The following is a 21,834-nucleotide window of genomic DNA, read 5'->3' on the forward strand; positions in this document are numbered from 1 at the left end:
TTTTTTTTTTTGAGACAGAATTCTACTCTTTCGCTCCAGCTGGAGTGAAGTGGTGTGATCTCGGCTCACTGCAACCTCTGCTCCCTGAGTTCAAGTGATTCTCCTGCCTCAGCCTCCCAAGTAGCTGGGATTATAGGTGCCCGCCACTACACCCAGCCAATTTTTGTATTTTTAAAACAGATGGGGTTTCACAATGTTGGCTAGGCTGGTCTCGAACTCTTGACCTCAGGTGATCCACCTGCCTTGGCCTCCCGAAGTTCTAGGATTACAGATGTGAGCCATCGAGCCTGGCCTCTTTGTACTATCCTTATAACTTGTCTTTATGAAAGTTAAAAATATTTCAAAATATATAGCAAAAACCATCTATTATTTATAAATGCAATGAAAGAAAAAAATCTTAACAGAATTAATAAATACAATTTTAAACGCTTTTAAAATACTGATGAAAATGTGAAACTAAAAAGCCAACAGCATTATCTACATTTCAATGTTCACACTTTTCAAGCACTATACTGTTCTGAAGGTAAATTTATATTTCATCTTACTTTTCCTTTCATCGTGTTTGGGCTATTGCCTAAATTTGAAAAAAAAAAAAAAAGAATACTCATAACTAATACATAAAATTTACAAAAATGGCTATCTGAAAACTTCAAGAAAAAATTGTCATTTTCTTTATTTTTTAATACTTATATATGAATGACATAATTCAGAATCAGAAAAACTCAGTTTTGTTCTCAAAGGAAGTAACAATATAAGTGAATTTGCTTGCTCTCTCTTTCTCTCTTGGCTAGGTTTCATATGTCAAAGCTATTGATATTTGGATGGCAGTATGCCTCCTTTTTGTGTTTTCAGCACTTCTGGAGTATGCAGCTGTAAATTTTGTATCAAGACAACACAAAGAACTTCTGAGATTTCGACGAAAGAGAAAGAATAAGGTAAGTGATTAAATGTTTTGGGTTTGGCAGCACCCAGTTTTCACTGGAAAGTGAATTTGTTGTATTTAATAGAGATGAAAAGAGAGGCAATTGGGACTGGGGATGAAATAATATAATATTCCTTTCATTTTTTTTCCAATCCAAACGAAAATGTCAAAATAGCTTCAGGAAGAAAATGATGACACCTAGCTCTACTTTAAACAGCATATTTGGTGACATGAGACCTACATCAACTTCTTTTTAAAGTGCTTCCGGAATGACACTATTTTATTTTAATTAATGAATTATATCATTTCTTACTTGCAATGTTAGAGCATTTCTAATGGTTTCACTTGACGTAAGTCATCAAATATAATTATTAAAAGTCCTTTGTCAGAGCTAATTCATTTCATTATTTTCATCAAATATTACTTATTTACTAGTACCATGATGATAAATACATGAAAAATTCTCTCTGTGGTCTCTTTTTAATGCATATTTTCATGAACTAAAGACATTTCTTTTGAAACCCTGTGGGAAACACAAGAAAGTCCTGTTGTTTCCTGGCTACTATCTGATAAATGATGAAACCAGGAAGAAACTTAGAACATCAGGAAGAGACCATAGCAAGTTTCAGAAGTAGACCCCTAATTGGATTTGGATGTCCTAAATGAAGTTTTTCCTCTATTCAGAACTGTAATGGCATCTCCCTTGACATGCACGTGGTTTTGACCAATCCACTTTCCTTTTCTGTAAGAGAGATCCTCTATCAACAGCAGATCTATGCATTTACTTCTAATGTGAATGTGCCAACAGACATTTTAAAAGCAAATGGTCTTTTAAAGCAATGGACAGTAATGTCAAAGTTTTGTGTAATTGTGGCAAGGATCCAATATCCTGGCATATTTAAGTCAAAACATAAACCTTAATGATAATAGTATAGTTCACATAGTGTGCATTTTTAAGTATGTAAAGGTTTAACTTTTTAAGGATTCTTTATGGTTTATAAATTATACTGCAATTTATGTATTTATTACACTTGTTTAAAAAGCTTTGACGTCTCAGTGTTTGAGTCTACTTAGTATTAAACATATTCTAAAGCAGTAACTTACTTATCATTTCTAATTGGCCCTCCAAAAAGCATCACTGCTCCAATAAACACACAATTAACAGCAGCGTGGAAAGAACATCAGCATTCAGCATCGGAGATTCAGTAATACATGAACAGAAAACAGTGCTAAGACTTGCATTTAATCAAATTTTTATGAAAACAGAAGCATATCTTTTGTACACTGAAACATACTGTGATGGGGAGATTAACTTTATCTTCTTCCCTCACCTCACCCTGGTCTACCGGTCTGTTATATTTTTCTCATTTCTGCTCATTCTGCCTTTATCTCTTTTTCTTCCTCTTCTCTCTCCCTCGCCACATCCTACTTTCTCACCTTTTCTTTCATGATAACTGGCACCAGTTGAACAACAATGACAGTACAAATGCTGCATCACAGGGATGATGCTCTGGTCTTTCTTTGGTATTAGTGACTGATAAAGACCACTTTCCCTTTTAGTATCATTAATTAGAAGTAAAGCAATATGCATATTCCCTATCATTATGATTTGCTTTTTGTCATTTTGATTTTCCATTTCCTTACCTTTTTCCTTCTCCTTATACAATTTAGAATGTATCAAGCATGTCCTGTAAATTCTGGAAAAGAGAAGTTTTACGCATCCGGTGTCCGAATGGGTAAAGTGTGAAAGCTCAGACATATCATACATCCACCACACATTCAATAATCACAATATCCAGTAGAAAAAGTATTAGATGACAAGTTTGTATGCTCAATTCTAGATCCTTCTTTTAAAAAATTATTTTTACCAAAGTGCCTCTTTACTCAGTTTTACCACATGTAAAAGTGAAATAAAAATATTCGATGCTCTTTCCTCTTTAGCACATAGAAAGAGGGAATCATTCATTTTCTCCGGTGACTGGTACTCTGGGAAAATGCAGAAATGCAAAAACAGTCATATCTTATTATTTTCTGATAACTACTTGATATATTCAGGGAGGAAATGTAATTAAATGTAATTTTGATTTAATGAAAAAAAGAGTTTTTTTAAAATTCAGTTTATACGTTGGGGTAGATACTTTGCATATGTGAAAATCTATTAATTGCTACCTATGTCTGTTCAAATGGTATATGCAATTACAACCAATTGTGTAATTATATTTAATCATATATGAATTGATTCTCTGGTTTCTCAATTCCTCTTGGTCCACTTTACCTTCCCACAGACAGAAGCTTTTGCATTGGAGAAGTTTTACCGTTTCTCAGATATGGTAAATTGACTTTCTTAACTCTAAATAGAGGAATGTGGTCATCAGTAAAAAGCAGACAGCATATTCTGCACTACGAAGGCAGTGTTTGGTGGGGAAACACAGCCCCTTTTGTATTGAAAGCTGAGCAAACACCATCCTCCTTCAGCTAAGAAGGGTATTTTCTTTTTCTAAAAACTTCATTCTTGTCTTCTCTCATCAATAAAAGGATATTTAAATATTACCCTTCATTTTTTTTTAACAGAGCTATTTGATTGGTCAAAATGATTTAAAAATGTATGTTAAAGAGAAATATCACATATATCTTGTAATAATCATCATAGAAGAAACACTCAGATACTTGTACAAAATTAGTTGAAAATAAATGGAAAATTTATTTATACAAACAAATTCTAAAAGGAGTTGCACAAGAGACCTCAATATAAGGCAACAAAATGCTTTGTGCCTTCTGTGAATCTTTAGAATCCATTCTAAATGTTAAAATATGCTGAGGTTACTTATAGCAAGTGAACAATTTAGTTTTGATAGCAGCATCCTTTGAAACTGTCAAATAAAAGGTCACAAAGACACATGTCCAAGTATAATGACTAAATATTAGGAAAACAATATAAAATAGATAGTTTTGGTCCATATGTGGTTTGACTTGGGAGTTCATAATATAGTATACAGTAATTAAATAGAAATCTATTGAAGCCAAGAATTTAGCCTGGGAAATCACACACAAATAGTTCTGTCTACTAAACTTAATTTCTGGGGTAAATTATATCTAAAAGTAGCTACCAGATGATTCTACTGTACATTGCAAGTAAGCATCCCTGCAAGAGACATAATGTTAAATAATTCTTGCAGTAATCTCAACCTCATAACAGATTGTCTAGATCTGGTATTATTTTAAAGAACTTGCTAAGTTCTCTTATAATATGTAATCACTCAGCAATTGTCCTTTGCTACTAAAATTTACATCTTATTTCCCAGCATCCCACTTCTCCCTTTGTTTTTCATGCCTGAAAGATAATTTCACATGATCCACTTGCTTTTACTTGATTATCTTAACTGTAAATTTTTCATTGCATGGAATTTACATAATTAGATATAGTGTTTGCAATATATATTTATAGATACAAGTGGGTATTAGACTATATAGCAGACTCTCTAATCTTTCTTTGGAAGACCAACATAATTATATCTCTAGCAGCTAAACAGTTAATGTTTATAGAAACTATAGTATGAAAGGTATCTATTTAATTAAATATTACTTTATGAAAACTCTAATGAAAAAACAGGCTTATCTTATGGAAAGTCAATAAATTTTATTTTATAGAAGAAACAATATGATAACACAGTTATAGTCATAAGAAAGTATACACATCCCTTTTGTTTTAAAATAGTTCAAGCATTTGGCAAATTTGGGGTGGTTGGCTTCTTTGACTTTTGAAAACTATTTCTCTAAACTAACAATGCTCTGGGCTGATCAAATTTGTCATTTAAAACTATTTTGCTTAGAAAGAGTATGAGTAATCTAAATTTTGAAATAAACAGAATCAAAATGAGTCTCAATGTTTGTACTATGCCCTTTATTGTCATGAGTACTGGTTTACATGAATTTTCTTCAGTACTCTAATTTGGCAGAACAGGCAAAGTAAATAAAATAGTCTCACTGTAGAAAGTTTGCCACAACAGGGGACCTTACATTAATGCAATTATTGTTCCTAGGAAAGTTTTAACTAGGCTCAGCATTGACTTCGGCATTGTATACAGCTTTTTTAAACTTACTTTTTCCTCTATGAAGGTACCAGAGAATCCTGTGTCTATTCTGAAAGAACACAAGTTTGCTCTTGTATCCAAATTTCCCCACCCCACACTGTCCCAGCCTGCTGTGTGCTGATTACGCACTGCACCATGTCATGGATGCTATCTCCAGTGCTGTGTGTGTGTGCGTGTGTGTGTCTGTATGCATGATATGGAAGTATTTTGGCTAGAGTTGCTATTCCCATGTATGATATCATTACTTTAGTCCCGGAGGCTTAAAAAGACATGCCAAGGTATTTCCAAACATGTTTTTTGTTGAGAGTTATGGATGAAATGGGATTGCTTTAATGCATTTCATGTAGCTTCCTCCACAATGCAATGTAATAGTGCAATGGTTTGCTGCAAGAAAACATATGCACACAGTATTCTAGTGCCTGTTTCCCTACTGATGATTATTTATTAATTATTATTTATATATGCAAATTAAATAGGGATGGACCATTAGTTCTAGATTTAAGAAATCCTGACTAAGTTTATGTTTTGCTAGGCACAGTGGTTATCTTTTGAAAAAATAAAGATATCATTGACTGCATTTTGACCATCTGTACACAAACTTTATTTTATTTACTTACGTTTTTATATGCTTTCTAACTTTAAAATAATTCAAGATAGCTTCTAAGGATAATAAATAATTGATTTTCTGCCCTGTGCATTTGTCAAGTCTGTAGTCTAAGGATAAATACAAACGTACATATATACTATTTTGATGAAAGTGAGAAGGATTCATGTTTGAAAGCCATATGGCATCCATATACACTGATTATTCAATAATCTTTCCATTCCAGGTCAGCTTATGCTGTTCTAGAGCTAAGATTTTCTTTAAATAGATTAAGTGTTTCCTACAAATGTCTTTCATGCATACCTGAAGAAAAGTTATTTCCCAACAACTTAGATTCAAACAAAATTCTATTTGAATGACTCTAATAACAGGAGTTGAAATTGCATCCTCTCAAATAAGACAAAAATTGTAAGACTTTAGTTATTCCCTGCAAACAAATATTTAGATATTTAGTTTATGTTAAACTCAGCTATTTCTTATAGCTATATATTCCCTGAAAATCTGTTCAGGACAATAATATTTGACAAAATAATATAATCTCTGTTTAAATTTACATGCATTTTGGTGACTTCTATATCAATGTTAATTAAAATAGAAATGCTGCTTTTTAACATATGATGTCTATTGTAATACCCTATGTCACGCCATAATTATGAGTTGGCAGTAAGTGAACTAACATATTATGCTAGAAATAGATACGTAGATTTTTAAATAAATCATTCCATTGATTTCTTATCTGTCCTCTATAGTATTTCATCTAAAACATTCATCTTTCTAAATTTGCATTTTTAAATTTTTACATCTTTTAAATTTACCATTTATCAATCTTCAAACCATTTCTGAATCTAAGTTTAATGTGCCAATATACACTTGGCTAATTAATGGCGAATTCAGATGTCATCTATGATAAATGCAGGGTTCTCCTGGAGTGAAATTTCAAATAATTTTATATTAACAATTGACTTACAACAACAAAGTATTTTTTAAACCTCATCTATAATTGCATTATTTTAGATTTTCCATTTATAAAGGATATAAAATAGTGTGTAGATATATGAAACTGAATATTTTATTTTAGACTGGTTATTTTATAAAAACAATTTTAATTCACTCCCACATTTTTCATTTGTTCTATATTCTCAAGGACAAGATGTTCCCAATAAAAGAGTCATTGCTGTTATATTAGCAATTTAAAATAATCCACACATTTTGAAACAATATAAATAGAAATTAATAACAACTTAATTGTCCTTCCTTTATTACATTACCATTTGGTAATAACATTACAAAAAAGTATTTAACAAAAGACATTTGGAATAATCTATTTAATATTTTAATTGTATAAAGATTGCCCCAAAGGTACCTACTAAGGGAGAAACATTAAGATGCAAATAATGTGTTTAATGCTGTTATACCTTACAGCATTTCACATCATCAATACTTCATGCTGTTCTAGATGCTTAATGTTTTGTTCACACTCAATGGCAATCTTCACGCCTTCATCACTCTCACATCCATGTATGTTTTCTTTTTTCTGGTCATTTTTGAGGACTAAGAAGAAGATACAAAATTAGTCCTTGCCTCACACATGTGTTAATACACAGTATCATGTTTGATGACAGAGATGAAGCAATTTTATTCAGTGACTGTATGCACCCTTCTATTTTCTGTCTGTCTCTAATATTTCTAGTTACAACTTGCATTTTATATGAATCAGTGCTTGGCATAATTGAAATAAAATGAAAAGAGACATACAAAGTCTCACAGTATGATATAGAAGCATAATGACTGAAACGTTCTTTTTGTCAGTTTTAAATTTACAGAAAAATGATATTCCTGTAAAAAGAATTGTGTGGTAGCTAACTGGCTGTCTCCATTCTTCATTGCCTACCATTCTAACTTGCTTGAAGCATAGTAAGAAGGTTTACTTGTGGGTAAACTAAACAACTTCTGTAACTTTTTAATCAGCAATTTTGCCCACTTCCTATATTTTATGTTGTCAAGGGCCTTAATTTTATAACCACTAAAGATCGGCTAACACGTACTGTCTCTGAGTCAAAAGTTCTAGATATATTTTTTATTCCTTGCTTTTTTGACATATAATCCATGAGAATGTAAGCTGAAGCTATTTCCAGAAAATTAAATTATCTTAAAAAAAATTTGAGTGCTAATAACAATAAGGAATATCACTGCACATGTAAGCATACATAAACACAGGATAATTTATGACTGGGTAATGCAAAGCAGAGAAATTAGTAATAAAATATCTCAGTTCTTCTTCTCATTTAGTAATCTAATAATAACAATAAGCTGATAGAAAAGCTTCATCCACGCTTAAAATTATTGTTTAGGTGAAACCTTTCAAAAAAGTCCCAATAAGCCAGTCATTTAAAAAAAATCCCTTGATGTTTTTAAGGTCCAGGGGCGCATGGTCTCTCTCATCCCATGTCTTCCTGCGAGTGCAGACAGGACCTTATACAGGAGTCTGTTCCTTTCCTTCCCACGGAGCTGACAATCTGTTTCTGAAAGGGCCCTGATATGACTCCACATGCCTCATCTCATGGGCACACTCAAAATGATCTCCACTCTTTCATACAACACATTTAAAACACAAAGACTCTTTGCATAAATTAGATTTGCAAGGAATTCTAGCAGTCACATGGCAAAACCCATGTATTGTAACAATAAGACAGTGAGGACTTGAGGAGTGAATGGCCTTTTTACTTTTATGCTGTTGGTTAACGTTTTAGTGTAATAGTGCACAAATGCAAGGGCTCCTGGAGAACAGGTGACTAGGTAGACCTATTTTACATAGTATTTTAGTGCTAGTTTAGTCACTCTGAGTTTAAAACATCTAATAGTAAAATGATTCAAGTTGTTATTAGTATTCTTTCCTTTTGTGTTTGTGCAATTTCTAGAATAATGTAATATTACACTCAAAAATTAATAATACAATAGCAGCAATTTGAGTGCTTTGTCTGGTGTTTCATATTTTCTCTCACCCTGAAAGAACTGATAGGTAGTATAATAAACATTTTGCAGGAATAAGAAACCAAGAATCAAGAGAGTTAAGTAGCTAAATTAAGGCTATGCAGACTTTGCATGTCCTTGTCGTCTCATCTCTAATAATTAAATGTTTTAATTGACCATTCCAATATCTGCTTAAGCCTTTGCTCTCTGGGCAGATGGGATATGATATACTCTTCCTATGCTGTGCTCTTGGGCCATGTTGTGCATTTTGGGTTAAAATGTGTTCCGTTTTTCAGTGATATCTATTTGAGAAGTCCAAGCTGATATAAAAATGCCTTGTTCCAAGCCCTTAATAGTGTATTCAACTATGAGTTTTGTTACAACAAAACCCAAGATGGAATATCTGTCAATTTCAGGCAAAAGCCACTGAATCCTCCAGAAACCATGGACAAGAAACCCAAGTATTTCATCTACAACTATGTGTTAGCACTTGTCCTTAGAAGATTCAAGCCAAAAGCAATTTTCATACAGCTTTTCTCTTGTTGATACTCAGGACAAGCTCTCACCACAACATGGGACTTTCCACTGGTGAACTAGGTGGTCTGTTTTGCTTCCATTGGAAGAGAATCATGAGGTTCAGACTATTCTGGGTACTCAACTGCAGGGTCCATCATTGGCCCATTGTCACATAGGGGCTTTTTACATGGACAGGATACACTTCACCAGAGTCACTCCCATTGAGTCCGTCTTGAATATACTATTTTAATTTTGTCACGGCACTTAGACTGGGATGCCTTTTTGACATCACCCATGATAGGGTAGGTATCTCAGGCCTAAATATAGACTGATGTCCTTCAGATTCCTTTGGTCTTGGGGGCTATTTCTAACCAGAACTCAAGAGAATACCAGTAGCTGTCATTCATGTAGATTATACCTGCTGACAGAGTCAGAGGATTTTCTAGTCTAGAATCCTGGCAGCTACCTTAGAGTGCCACTATTGAGCTTTTTCCAGAAACTCCAGTCTATGTGTGTTCTAGCAGCGGATACTTATACAATCAGTGAATTTTAAGACCTCAGAGAGACCAGCTTGGCTACTACATGCCTTAGATCTCGCACAGTCTGCTTTAGTTTCCCTTTGAAATTCTGTCTGGTTACCTTATAGAGTGGGGCCAGTAGACATCCAAAATGTACCTGCCAAATTTCAGCAGGGCCACAAGTTTTTTCTTTCTTTCTTTCTTTTTTTTAATAGTAGGATGCAGAAGAAATAACAGTTTGTCCTTTAATGTTTGTGACTTGTAGCTAATGTCCTCAGACCAGGTTATGCCTTGTAAGTGGACTCATGGGGCTGGACCTTGCATCTTATCTGGATTAATTAGCCACCCGTACCTAGTCAAAGGTGCCACTAGTTTCCAAACTCTCCTTGACTTTCTGCTTGGTGAGGGAAATTATCATTTATTAAACAACTTACTTTTGACAATGATCTGGACCAAATTGTTTCTTACTCGGTTGTGACAACATACTGGAGAATTTCGGTTCCCTGAGGGATGGAGAGTAAGATTATAATTGTGTCCACCTCACATGAAGACATGCTGTGTTTGACTTTTTTGTACCATTGAGACTAAAAACAAAGCATCAGTCAAGTCTATCAAATCCAACCAGCCATCTCTGTCCTGAACTCTTGGATAGAGTTTTGTGTCCAAAACTCTTGAATAGTTTTCACCACATCCAGCCAGCATGGTAGCGGCTGTTGGGAAACTTCTTTACTGAACCCAAATAGTCAGCAGTCAGCCTGTAGGATCCATATAGCTTTATAGGCCACACAGGCTATTCTAGAGAGAACTAATGAAAACCAGCACCCCTGCGCCATTCCCTTAACCAGATCTGAGAGTTCCTGTAATCTCCCTACAAAGGAAGATTTAGGCAATTCTAAGGGCTCCCATTTTATTACATCCAATTAAAACTGGGCTAAGGAATGACTTGCCCAGGACTAGGCTCAAGCCAGAGATGCCAAGATCCTTCGTTTATGTATCACATCCTTTCCAATCATACATTTGGTTAAAAGCAGTGCCACTTACTGAGTATATCTTACTCTCTTTTTTCCTACCTACAGTTTTTAGTGTGACCGTGATACCTACTATTATAGCTGATCCTTTGCCTCCTTCCCTGCTCAAGCAGTTTCTCTTTCAGTCTTTATATTGCTCTCCTGTTCCCCAGCATATTACTACATATTTTGCTCTGGCATCAGGTAATTGCAAGAAGCTGTGTTCACTACCCCCATGACAATTCATCTTTAACCACGGCACAGTCATAGCATCCCATTGAGAACTGGGCAAGGAAATCCTGGCCTTCAAGTCAGGCTGTTTTGTTTCAGTTGCCTTAACTGATGAAGTAAATTTAGCACCCTATGTCAGTGCCCTTTGTTCCATTCCCCATTGGCACCGTAGGATTTAACTTCTGAGCTTAGGGGAGTCCGCTGCCAAAACTGGAACAGATTTCCATCCTCCCAGCAGGCGATAATGTGCTGGGAAATCGTTCACAGAAATCCTGTCAGTTTTTGCTGTGTTCTTTTTGTGTCTTAACAGCCACCTAAAGAGAGCTTATAGATATACCTCTGGCCATGATCTTTCTTCTGAACAGCCTAGATTTTCTTCTCATCAGTAAAACCTAGTGTAGCAGCTGCAAGAGTTAATGTACCCATGAATCTAAACACCCTCCTGCCTTCCCAGAATAAGGGCCACATGCCTAAGGACTCTCCTAACCCAGTGCCTACCTGACTTTTGGTCGGGGGATACGGTTCGGGTAGGCTCCTTTCTGACTGTCATATGGCCAGCCCAGATTTGCTGCTATACTTCACATATCTACTGTTCTGTAGAGGTGTTACATTTCACAGCAGTGAGAGCATCAGTCAGTTTCCCTTCACGGCAGCAATTGATTGATTGATTGATTGATTGATTGATTGATTTTGAGACGGAGTAGTTTGTTTCATGAGGAGGATTTTTTTTCTCTTTTTCTTTTTTTTTTTGAGACGGGATCTCTCACTCTGTCACCCAGATTGGAGTGCAGTGGCATGACCTTGGCTTACTGCAGCCTCTGCTTCCCGGTTCAAGCAATCCTCCCACCTCAGCCTTCAGTTAGCTGACCCCACAGGCGCCCACCACCACACCTGGCTAATTTTTCATAATTTTGATAGAGATGGGGTTTCGCCATGTTGGCCAGGCTGGTCCCCAACTCCTGAGCTCAAGCAATCCACCTGCCTCAGCCTCCCAAAGTTCTGGAATTACAGGCATGAGCCTCCACCCCCAGCCCCCAAAATTATTAAGAGGAAACAAGGAATTAACTATCTCTTGACCCACTTTCCCCTCAGTTTTATCTCACTGATCATCCATCTGTCAATTCAACAGGGGATAAACCTGTGCCATCCAGATTCCAATAGTAAGATTCAGCGTGTTATTTTCTGTAGCACTTTGACTACCTCAAAACCAAGTTGGATCAGCATTAGATTCTCCTCAGAACTCCCTCCTGGAACATTTGGTCAGATTGAGTCTCAAAGCTTGAAAGCCTGGTCAGCTTTGTCCACCACTGGTGAGATTTGGGGTTCCAGGTGTCATACAGACTCTCAGAACACCCATAGGCTTTAATCTAACCTTATGTTCACTCAGTCTCCTAGGAGGACGTGAGGCAGGAAACCCATCAGGCCTCCAGCATCTGCCTCGCACAGGAGACTCAGCAAGTTCTCAAGAGCACAGCTTCTTTTGCCCCTCATCACACAGGACACATAGGTACAGCTGCCATGGACAAAAGTCAGGGTGTATATGATTGCCTTCACACAGAGAATCACAGCCTTTGTACACCATCTAGTCACTTGGGCCAAAGATCTTCAGGCCAATGCGCAGCTCCCCCAGTGAAGGTGCAGCCCCTCCCAGTAAATAAGGCCGACTCCAATTCCCTCTGTAGCTTACCTCTATTGTTTTCAAGGAAATGATGCTTTAGGAATCAGGGGTCATTCTCAGCACTCCTGTAACAGCCCAGGCTGGATGTTAACTCCTTAATCACACTCAGGTATATGCAGGTATATGGAAAGATACAATTGAGAAAAATTCAATTGCTCACTAATATGTTAATTTTAAATAGATTATCTCTGTTTTGAGATGAGCAGCTAAGGTCTCTAAAGATTTTAAAATAAGTTATTCATAACAGGTAATTAGAAAGGTAATCAATGAATTCTGCTTTACTAAGCACATCAGCTATAATCCTGTTATCTGAGCGTTTTGATAATGAATTTCTCAACTGCTTCAGTTAACATGTCAACACCTCATTGGAAATGCTCCCTGAGAAGTTATCTTTTGCCTTATTTTGTGATAGATTTTTTTAACACATAGGTTGCTATAGTTTAAAAGCCTATTTTATACTTCAACATTCAGCTGATTTATACACAAAATAGTGCAAATTACCCGGGTAGCCTACATTTTCCTTTAAAAATGCACATACCAGCATGATTTTCTGAGTTATAAGGATACTATTTTAGCACTTACATAAGAACAATTTAATTCCAATTTGTAAGATATGGAAAACTTTAAGGCAAATTATAAATTTGCCTTAAAATTTTCATGGATGCCAAAGAAATGGTAGTCTAAATGAACATGCTTATTAAAGAATACTGGAAAATTGATTTTCAATTTTTGCAAGCTTACAACAGTAGTCTCAGGTAGTTTGGACTGTCTGTTTTTCTTTCAAACTTGTGTCCTCAAAATTCAATTGCTTATATATTTTATAGTCAAAATATTTTCCAATAATCATATACTTTTGTTTTTCAGGTGGAATCATGTTACTTTCATAATTCCCAAAATAACTATTTTATACCTTACTGTATCAACTCTGGTCATCTTCTAATTTTAGAATCCATAATAACTTCTATTTTTTACTTTCATACTTTATAATATATTATTCATTGAGGAGCTGCTTTCACAGAACAAACATAATTTTCTTTTTCTTTTTTCTTTTCTTTTTTTTTTTTTTTGCAGACAGAGTCTCACTCTGTCGCCCAGGCTGGAGTGCAGTGGCGCGATCTCAGCACACTACAACCTCCACCTCCAGGGATCAAGCGATTCTCCTGCCTCAGCCTCCCGAGTGGCTGGGACTACAGGCGCATGCCACCACACCCAGCTAATTTCTGTATTTTTAGTAGAGACGGTGTTTCAGTATGTTGTCCAGGATGGTCTCGATCTCCTGACCTCGTGATCCACCTGCCTCAGCCTCCCAAAGTGCTGGGGTTACAGGCACGAGCCACTGTGACTGGCCCATAATTTTCAAGAGTTCAAGCCAATTATTTTATCTTTTATATTATTATGAAAAAGTATTATCATAGGACAGATATAACAACGTTTTTAAATGTCTTCTCATCTTTTAGACCTTCAATTTAGTAATCAAATAAACTCTTACTCATTGGTAGACAGCTACCATTACATTCTAAATAAATGTATTAAAGTAAATTATTAATTTGCATTATAAGTTATTAAATGTTATATTTCATAAGCATACTTCATTTATTATATATTATTAAATAATTTTTATTTAAATGTTTCTTTAAGTCCTTTCATTTACAAACATGGAAAATTATCTTCAGTTTGCCACATTTAAAAGAAATGATACTTTTTAGAAGAACATGGTAATAATAAATTTATGTAAAGTTTATGTTCTTAACATGGAATAAACTTCTGCCAGATATAATTCACAATTTCAACCAAATCAGTGTGCCTGAAAGGTAGTCATATATAAACTAGAATACATGGCTATCTTCTAAGTATTCCACAAAGGTTAGTGTAAAACAGAAAAGTAGCATACAAGGAGAATAACATAAACCAAGCAGTATTATGGAACTAGACTGTATTTTCTGAAGAATTGACTTTGAATTGAAAGAAAAAGCTTGAAAAGGTTTGTCTCCATGAGAAAGAAAAATTCAGTCAATGATCCTGGTATGCTCCCCCTCGACATCACACATTTAGCCATTTAAACAAATAATGCAAAAAAAAAAACTAGTTTATGAATATATATAACACAATAGATTTTATCTTGTTTTAATTTAGATATTCAAGCAATATGTAGAAAATATCAGAGTTTAGTTTTCCCATTAAAACATAGCCTTTGGGATTTCACATTTATTAATGGGCGCATCTATACAATGCGGCAGGATAAATAAATAAAACTTCAATGGGGAATCAAAACCAATTCATCTTTATATGCTTCGGTTACCTTTTCCTTATATTAATGTAAACATTAATTGTGATAAAATTGGTTATGATTCTGAGATGCCTGTTATACATGCTCTATTCTATTATTAAAGGGCCTTGTCACATTTTCTTTGACAGGATGATGAGGTAAGGGAAAGCCGATTCAGCTTCACAGCCTATGGAATGGGACCATGTCTACAAGCAAAGGACGGCATGACTCCAAAGGGCCCCAACCACCCTGTCCAGGTAATGCCAAAAAGCCCTGATGAAATGAGGAAGGTCTTTATCGACCGGGCCAAGAAGATTGACACCATCTCCCGAGCCTGCTTCCCATTAGCTTTTTTGATTTTTAATATTTTCTATTGGGTTATCTATAAAATTCTTAGGCATGAAGATATTCATCAGCAGCAAGATTAAGTCTCTGGGGGCATGCAAGTGCAAATGGTCACTTCAGAAGAAAGTGTCTCTGCCATAAGTGTGTATGTGTATATGTGTGTGTGGTGTATAAATGATGACCATTGTATTAAAATGGCATATGGAAAAGGTTCGTATTTTGGTTAGCTATGCAAAGTCATGAGAGATAAGATTCTTTTAATGAATATAAAATATTTATTAGGGGATTCTATTTCATATTAATTCCAGGTGATTTGTTTTTTCACAGTAAACCATGTAAGTGGAAGCTTTACTGCCAATGTGTTTATATGTTATATAATATCTCATAATAACAGACACAAAAACTACTTTGAAATTCCTTAATTTGTAATTCAATGCTATTAAATCATACAAAAGCAAATTTTGCACAGTAAATTTTATGAAAGGAAAAGGGGACATTATAAAGATAATAAAACCAATAGCTTGAAATCTAAAACTATTTTCTTATAGTATAGTTATGAAATGGGAAAACAATTAGTTACAGTGGGAAATTCACTCATATTAATGGAGGATTGTACATATAAATACTATTTAATCAATATATGTAATTTTGAAAATTTTTAAATAAGAGCATTAAAATACTTTAATGGTTTGGAATACTAAATTTAATTGTTTAGAATAACAAATTTTCCTCTGTGCAAATTTAAAACAAATAACATAAGAGATCATGTTACAATCACAATCTACTTTTCTTAAACTTTATATCTCTAGGAACAAAGGTGGAAATACGGAAAACAACTTTGTTTTCAAATAAGTGTTATAGCTATGTATTTTTAGTTATTGCCAAACATTGAACAATTCAAGCCAGCACCTTGTTTTTGTTAGACTTTTAATAGCTGCTTAAGTGTGTATGATTGTGTTTAATAATTTGATATAACTGAACAAAATTCAGTAAGACATTTATATTTTAGTTTAGAATGTGACTTTAAAATTCAGTGGGATTCAAGTATTTACATTTTGATAAAAATGAGTACAATGAAAACAAAAATGGATTCATGAAAGATTTTTTAATATAAACAATTTTCCCAGCAATGTTTTATGGGTCTTAACTCCTATCTCCAAATATAAGGAGGGAAAGTTTTAATTTTAAATGATATAAGTAAGTCATTTCTATAAAGTGGGGACCGTTTTTCTATTTCTGAATTAATGATTTCAAAATCTAAGACATTCGCAAGATGAAAATAATTTTAAATGAAATTTTTACTTAAAATTTTTCAATGACCCCATGGGAGTACTTCAACAACAACAGCGCATTAGTAACTTGTTTTTGGCAGTATAATTGGGTGCAAATGTATGATAGAGTTCTTGGTAAACAGAACCAGACTCTGACTCTTTTTCAGTTTTGCTATTTTTTTAAACTATTTTTACCATAAATATATTTGGAAAAGCTTTGGAATGCCTTTTAGGTATTTTAATTATTGGTCAGATGCACAAACTCAGTCTGCCAAATTATTCACAGAGAAAACTTTAAACACTAAGAAAACAATGAACTCAGATGTACAATAGAAAAGCCAGTTCTTTAACGAGATGCTATTTTCTGCCCTTCAACCACTCTCAAATTAAAAGCAAAAACTACCATTTAAAACTAAAACCTTTACAATGTTATTATACATCAGCTTATACAATCGTAATTTTTAAAAATAACCTTTTAAAAAATAGTAAATGTTAAGCAGTTTTTGCTAGTAAAATACCAAGTTCCCCTCCTTTATAAGTAACTTAAAACAACAGTATAAGGAAATAATATTATGTTTGGCATTATGTGCAAATGCCACAACTAAAAGAATTCGTTACTCTCTATGTACCCACGTTGAGGACTGTGAACGTGAAAATTAAACATATGCTTCTTCATTTGGTGTGTATTTAACAAAACCATGGAAACATATTCTTGTGCTAAAGATAGAGCAAGATATGTCATTTGTACTCCTTGAGAATCAGCAGGAGAGTTCGAAGTAATTATAAGCTACGTCATCTCAACGTGTATCTGAAATACCTGAATGTTTTTCTATACTTTCCACATCTTATTTCAAGTTTCCCAATATTGCTTAAGTGAATTCTGCCAGGAGCAAACAGAAATATAATGAATGCAAACAAGCATACTTCCAAAAGAAATTCACAGACATCACTTGTTTCCATATTTAAGAATATTAAAAATGTGTCTTTTGTAAATCTGAAATTTAGAAAGTGAAAATACCAAACATGAGACAATGTTGTCAACAAGGACGTTGGTGCATTAGAAGTCTATCTCAAAAGTATTGTACTTTCCTTAGGCATAGTTTTCCTTTCCTATTATATTTGTGATTGTCTTACTGCACTAAGAAAATACTTTAACAGCTTTCACTCACAAGGCAACCGTGACAAGGCACATGTGGCTGAATCCAATATGTTAAAGGAATGTGTCTCCTCCTATGAACTCTTATAGACCTTTTAAAACTGAAAAATTACATTGCAATTAGCATCCTGAGATAATATTTGCCTCAATAAGTCCTATGTCCAACCAGAATATTTCAAATTAAACCAACCAAAAAATTATCAATGACAAGAAATTAAAAATGTGTATATATACATTAACTACTATACACACAAATTGGAATTCCAATGTGCATATTCTGAAGTATTTTAAATAGCCACATTGGAAAATATAGGATTTTTGTGTATGCAGTTTATATGATTTTCTTTAAAAGCATTATTTGTATCTCAATCATTGAAATATCTGGTTCCATAGCATATGAATTTATAGGCTATTTTATACATTAGCATATACGTTCTCAACCTTTTCTTTCTTTCCCAACCATTAGAATTAGACTTAAACCATAATGAGGCTCTAGAACTTACTTCACAACTTTAAATAGATTCAAGAATCACTGTATTTGCAAGAAAGCTGAGGGTGTTTAAAACTTCTCTAACCCTTCCAAAAGTTTCTCCATGGCACTTGCCTGGAGAGCCCATCCAACTCTCGGTGGCTATATCAGGGAATCAACTGGGCTGTTCATCTTATTCTAGAATGAGTTCTTATTCTGTTGATATATTCCAATAACTTTTATCTTAATTTGCAATTATAAGTGCTTGCATATTTGTGTATCCCTAAGACATGAATTCATGTATTAGTTTATGAATACCCAGGATCTCATGGAAGATAAGGGAAATTTTAGAAAAAAAATGAAGAAACGATCTAAATGTTTAACTAACAGAAGAGAGCAAGTTGTTCACTACTTTAGTACTCAGTGCAACTTAAGTGGTTATAATATTTGAAAAAAGATTTAGATGTATCTTCCATACTATACATTCCTTTTTCTGAGCATTTAATTCCACTTTTTAAAATATTCTTTTCTATTTCTCTCAACACAACATACTTCAACCTGCTGGTTACTTGGGAGGACTGAATATTATACTGGCAGCTAAATTTTTCTTTCATCTATANCAATTTTCCCAGCAATGTTTTATGGGTCTTAACTCCTATCTCCAAATATAAGGAGGGAAAGTTTTAATTTTAAATGATATAAGTAAGTCATTTCTATAAAGTGGGGACCGTTTTTCTATTTCTGAATTAATGATTTCAAAATCTAAGACATTCGCAAGATGAAAATAATTTTAAATGAAATTTTACTTAAAATTTTCAATGACCCCATGGGAGTACTTCAACAACAACAGCGCATTAGTAACTTGTTTTGGCAGTATAATTGGGTGCAAATGTATGATAGAGTTCTTGGTAAACAGAACCAGACTCTGACTCTTTTCAGTTTTGCTATTTTTTTAAACTATTTTACCATAAATATATTTGGAAAAGCTTTGGAATGCCTTTTAGGTATTTTAATTATTGGTCAGATGCACAAACTCAGTCTGCCAAATTATTCACAGAGAAAACTTTAAACACTAAGAAAACAATGAACTCAGATGTACAATAGAAAAGCCAGTTCTTTAACGAGATGCTATTTTCTGCCCTTCAACCACTCTCAAATTAAAAGCAAAACTACCATTTAAAACTAAAACCTTTACAATGTTATTATACATCAGCTTATACAATCGTAATTTTAAAATAACCTTTTAAAAAATAGTAAATGTTAAGCAGTTTTGCTAGTAAAATACCAAGTTCCCCTCCTTTATAAGTAACTTAAAACAACAGTATAAGGAAATAATATTATGTTTGGCATTATGTGCAAATGCCACAACTAAAAGAATTCGTTACTCTCTATGTACCCACGTTGAGGACTGTGAACGTGAAAATTAAACATATGCTTCTTCATTTGGTGTGTATTTAACAAAACCATGGAAACATATTCTTGTGCTAAAGATAGAGCAAGATATGTCATTTGTACTCCTTGAGAATCAGCAGGAGAGTTCGAAGTAATTATAAGCTACGTCATCTCAACGTGTATCTGAAATACCTGAATGTTTTCTATACTTTCCACATCTTATTTCAAGTTTCCCAATATTGCTTAAGTGAATTCTGCCAGGAGCAAACAGAAATATAATGAATGCAAACAAGCATACTTCCAAAAGAAATTCACAGACATCACTTGTTTCCATATTTAAGAATATTAAAATGTGTCTTTTGTAAATCTGAAATTTAGAAAGTGAAAATACCAAACATGAGACAATGTTGTCAACAAGGACGTTGGTGCATTAGAAGTCTATCTCAAAAGTATTGTACTTTCCTTAGGCATAGTTTTCCTTTCCTATTATATTTGTGATTGTCTTACTGCACTAAGAAAATACTTTAACAGCTTTCACTCACAAGGCAACCGTGACAAGGCACATGTGGCTGAATCCAATATGTTAAAGGAATGTGTCTCCTCCTATGAACTCTTATAGACCTTTTAAAACTGAAAATTACATTGCAATTAGCATCCTGAGATAATATTTGCCTCAATAAGTCCTATGTCCAACCAGAATATTTCAAATTAAACCAACCAAAAAATTATCAATGACAAGAAATTAAAATGTGTATATATACATTAACTACTATACACACAAATTGGAATTCCAATGTGCATATTCTGAAGTATTTTAAATAGCCACATTGGAAAATATAGGATTTTGTGTATGCAGTTTATATGATTTTCTTTAAAAGCATTATTTGTATCTCAATCATTGAAATATCTGGTTCCATAGCATATGAATTTATAGGCTATTTTATACATTAGCATATACGTTCTCAACCTTTTCTTTCTTTCCCAACCATTAGAATTAGACTTAAACCATAATGAGGCTCTAGAACTTACTTCACAACTTTAAATAGATTCAAGAATCACTGTATTTGCAAGAAAGCTGAGGGTGTTTAAAACTTCTCTAACCCTTCCAAAAGTTTCTCCATGGCACTTGCCTGGAGAGCCCATCCAACTCTCGGTGGCTATATCAGGGAATCAACTGGGCTGTTCATCTTATTCTAGAATGAGTTCTTATTCTGTTGATATATTCCAATAACTTTTATCTTAATTTGCAATTATAAGTGCTTGCATATTTGTGTATCCCTAAGACATGAATTCATGTATTAGTTTATGAATACCCAGGATCTCATGGAAGATAAGGGAAATTTTAGAAAAAAAATGAAGAAACGATCTAAATGTTTAACTAACAGAAGAGAGCAAGTTGTTCACTACTTTAGTACTCAGTGCAACTTAAGTGGTTATAATATTTGAAAAAAGATTTAGATGTATCTTCCATACTATACATTCCTTTTCTGAGCATTTAATTCCACTTTTAAAATATTCTTTTCTATTTCTCTCAACACAACATACTTCAACCTGCTGGTTACTTGGGAGGACTGAATATTATACTGGCAGCTAAATTTTTCTTTCATCTATAAAGTACACATTCCAGGAAATGGACATGAGAGAATACAAGAGACTTGCCAAAATTGACATAGAAAATACTTGCAGTATATTGTAAATGGAAAAGAAAGAAACTGACAACACCACGATTCACAAGGGTCCCATAAAAATTTACAACACTCTAGTAACAACATTCTGAGAACAAAAATGTATCCAATGATCCTTAGACAGATAGCATTAACAGTCTTTGAGGTCATGATATCTTCTACTCCAAAAGTGATTCCACACTCTTTGCAACATAGATAAGAGCATAAACTCCCAAAATTCATCTAGTATTTTTCATCTAGTTTATATTGTATTTTTCATCCAGTTTATATTGAACTAGCAAAGAAAAGCAAACCATTCCAAATACAAGACAATCTGGTGTTAATACAATGTATTAGAAGACATAGTATATATGTTCACACAGATTCCCTCTTGCGAATAAAACACCCGTAATACCCATTGTATCTTGTTCCTGAATAAGAGACATCTTCCTCAGCAAATACATTGGTTTTTCTTTTCTTTTTTCTTTTCCCTTTTTTTCTTGTTATATATATATATTTATTTTGAGACAGAGTTTCACTCCTGCAGCCTAGGCTAGAATACAGTGGCGTGATCATGGCTCACTGCAACCTTTGCCTCCCGGGTTCAAACGATCCTCCCACCTCAGCTTCCCAACTAGCTGGGACTGCAGGTGTGTGGAGTCACAGCTGGCTAATTTTTTTTTCTTTTTTCTTTTCTTTTCTTTCCTTTCCTTTCCTTTTTTTTTTTTTTTTTT

The 21,834-nt window shown here is 34.0% G+C and overlaps 1 protein-coding gene across 3 annotated transcripts in view; it reads left to right on the forward strand.

The window, feature by feature from the left end:
* Nucleotides 1-15,269, forward strand: part of GLRA3 (glycine receptor alpha 3) — a 172,585-nt gene extending 157,316 nt beyond the window's left edge. The window contains exons 8-10 of one of the 3 annotated variants that reach the window (XM_017879147.1): nt 792-935; nt 3,208-3,252; nt 14,953-15,269. In XM_017879147.1, coding sequence (XP_017734636.1) covers nt 792-935; nt 3,208-3,252; nt 14,953-15,231 — 468 coding nt within the window. In that variant the 3' untranslated portion in view covers nt 15,232-15,269. Of the gene's footprint in view, nt 1-791; nt 936-3,207; nt 3,253-9,212; nt 9,222-14,952 lie in introns of all 3 variants that reach the window. The other 2 variants (XM_017879149.1, XM_017879148.1) reach the window with 2 other exon arrangements.
* The last annotated feature ends 6,565 nt before the right edge of the window (nt 15,270-21,834 follow it).

Source organism: Rhinopithecus bieti, unplaced genomic scaffold (genome assembly GCF_001698545.2).
Source record: "Rhinopithecus bieti isolate Rb0 unplaced genomic scaffold, ASM169854v2 scaffold_9996, whole genome shotgun sequence".
NCBI lineage: Eukaryota > Metazoa > Chordata > Mammalia > Primates > Cercopithecidae > Rhinopithecus > Rhinopithecus bieti.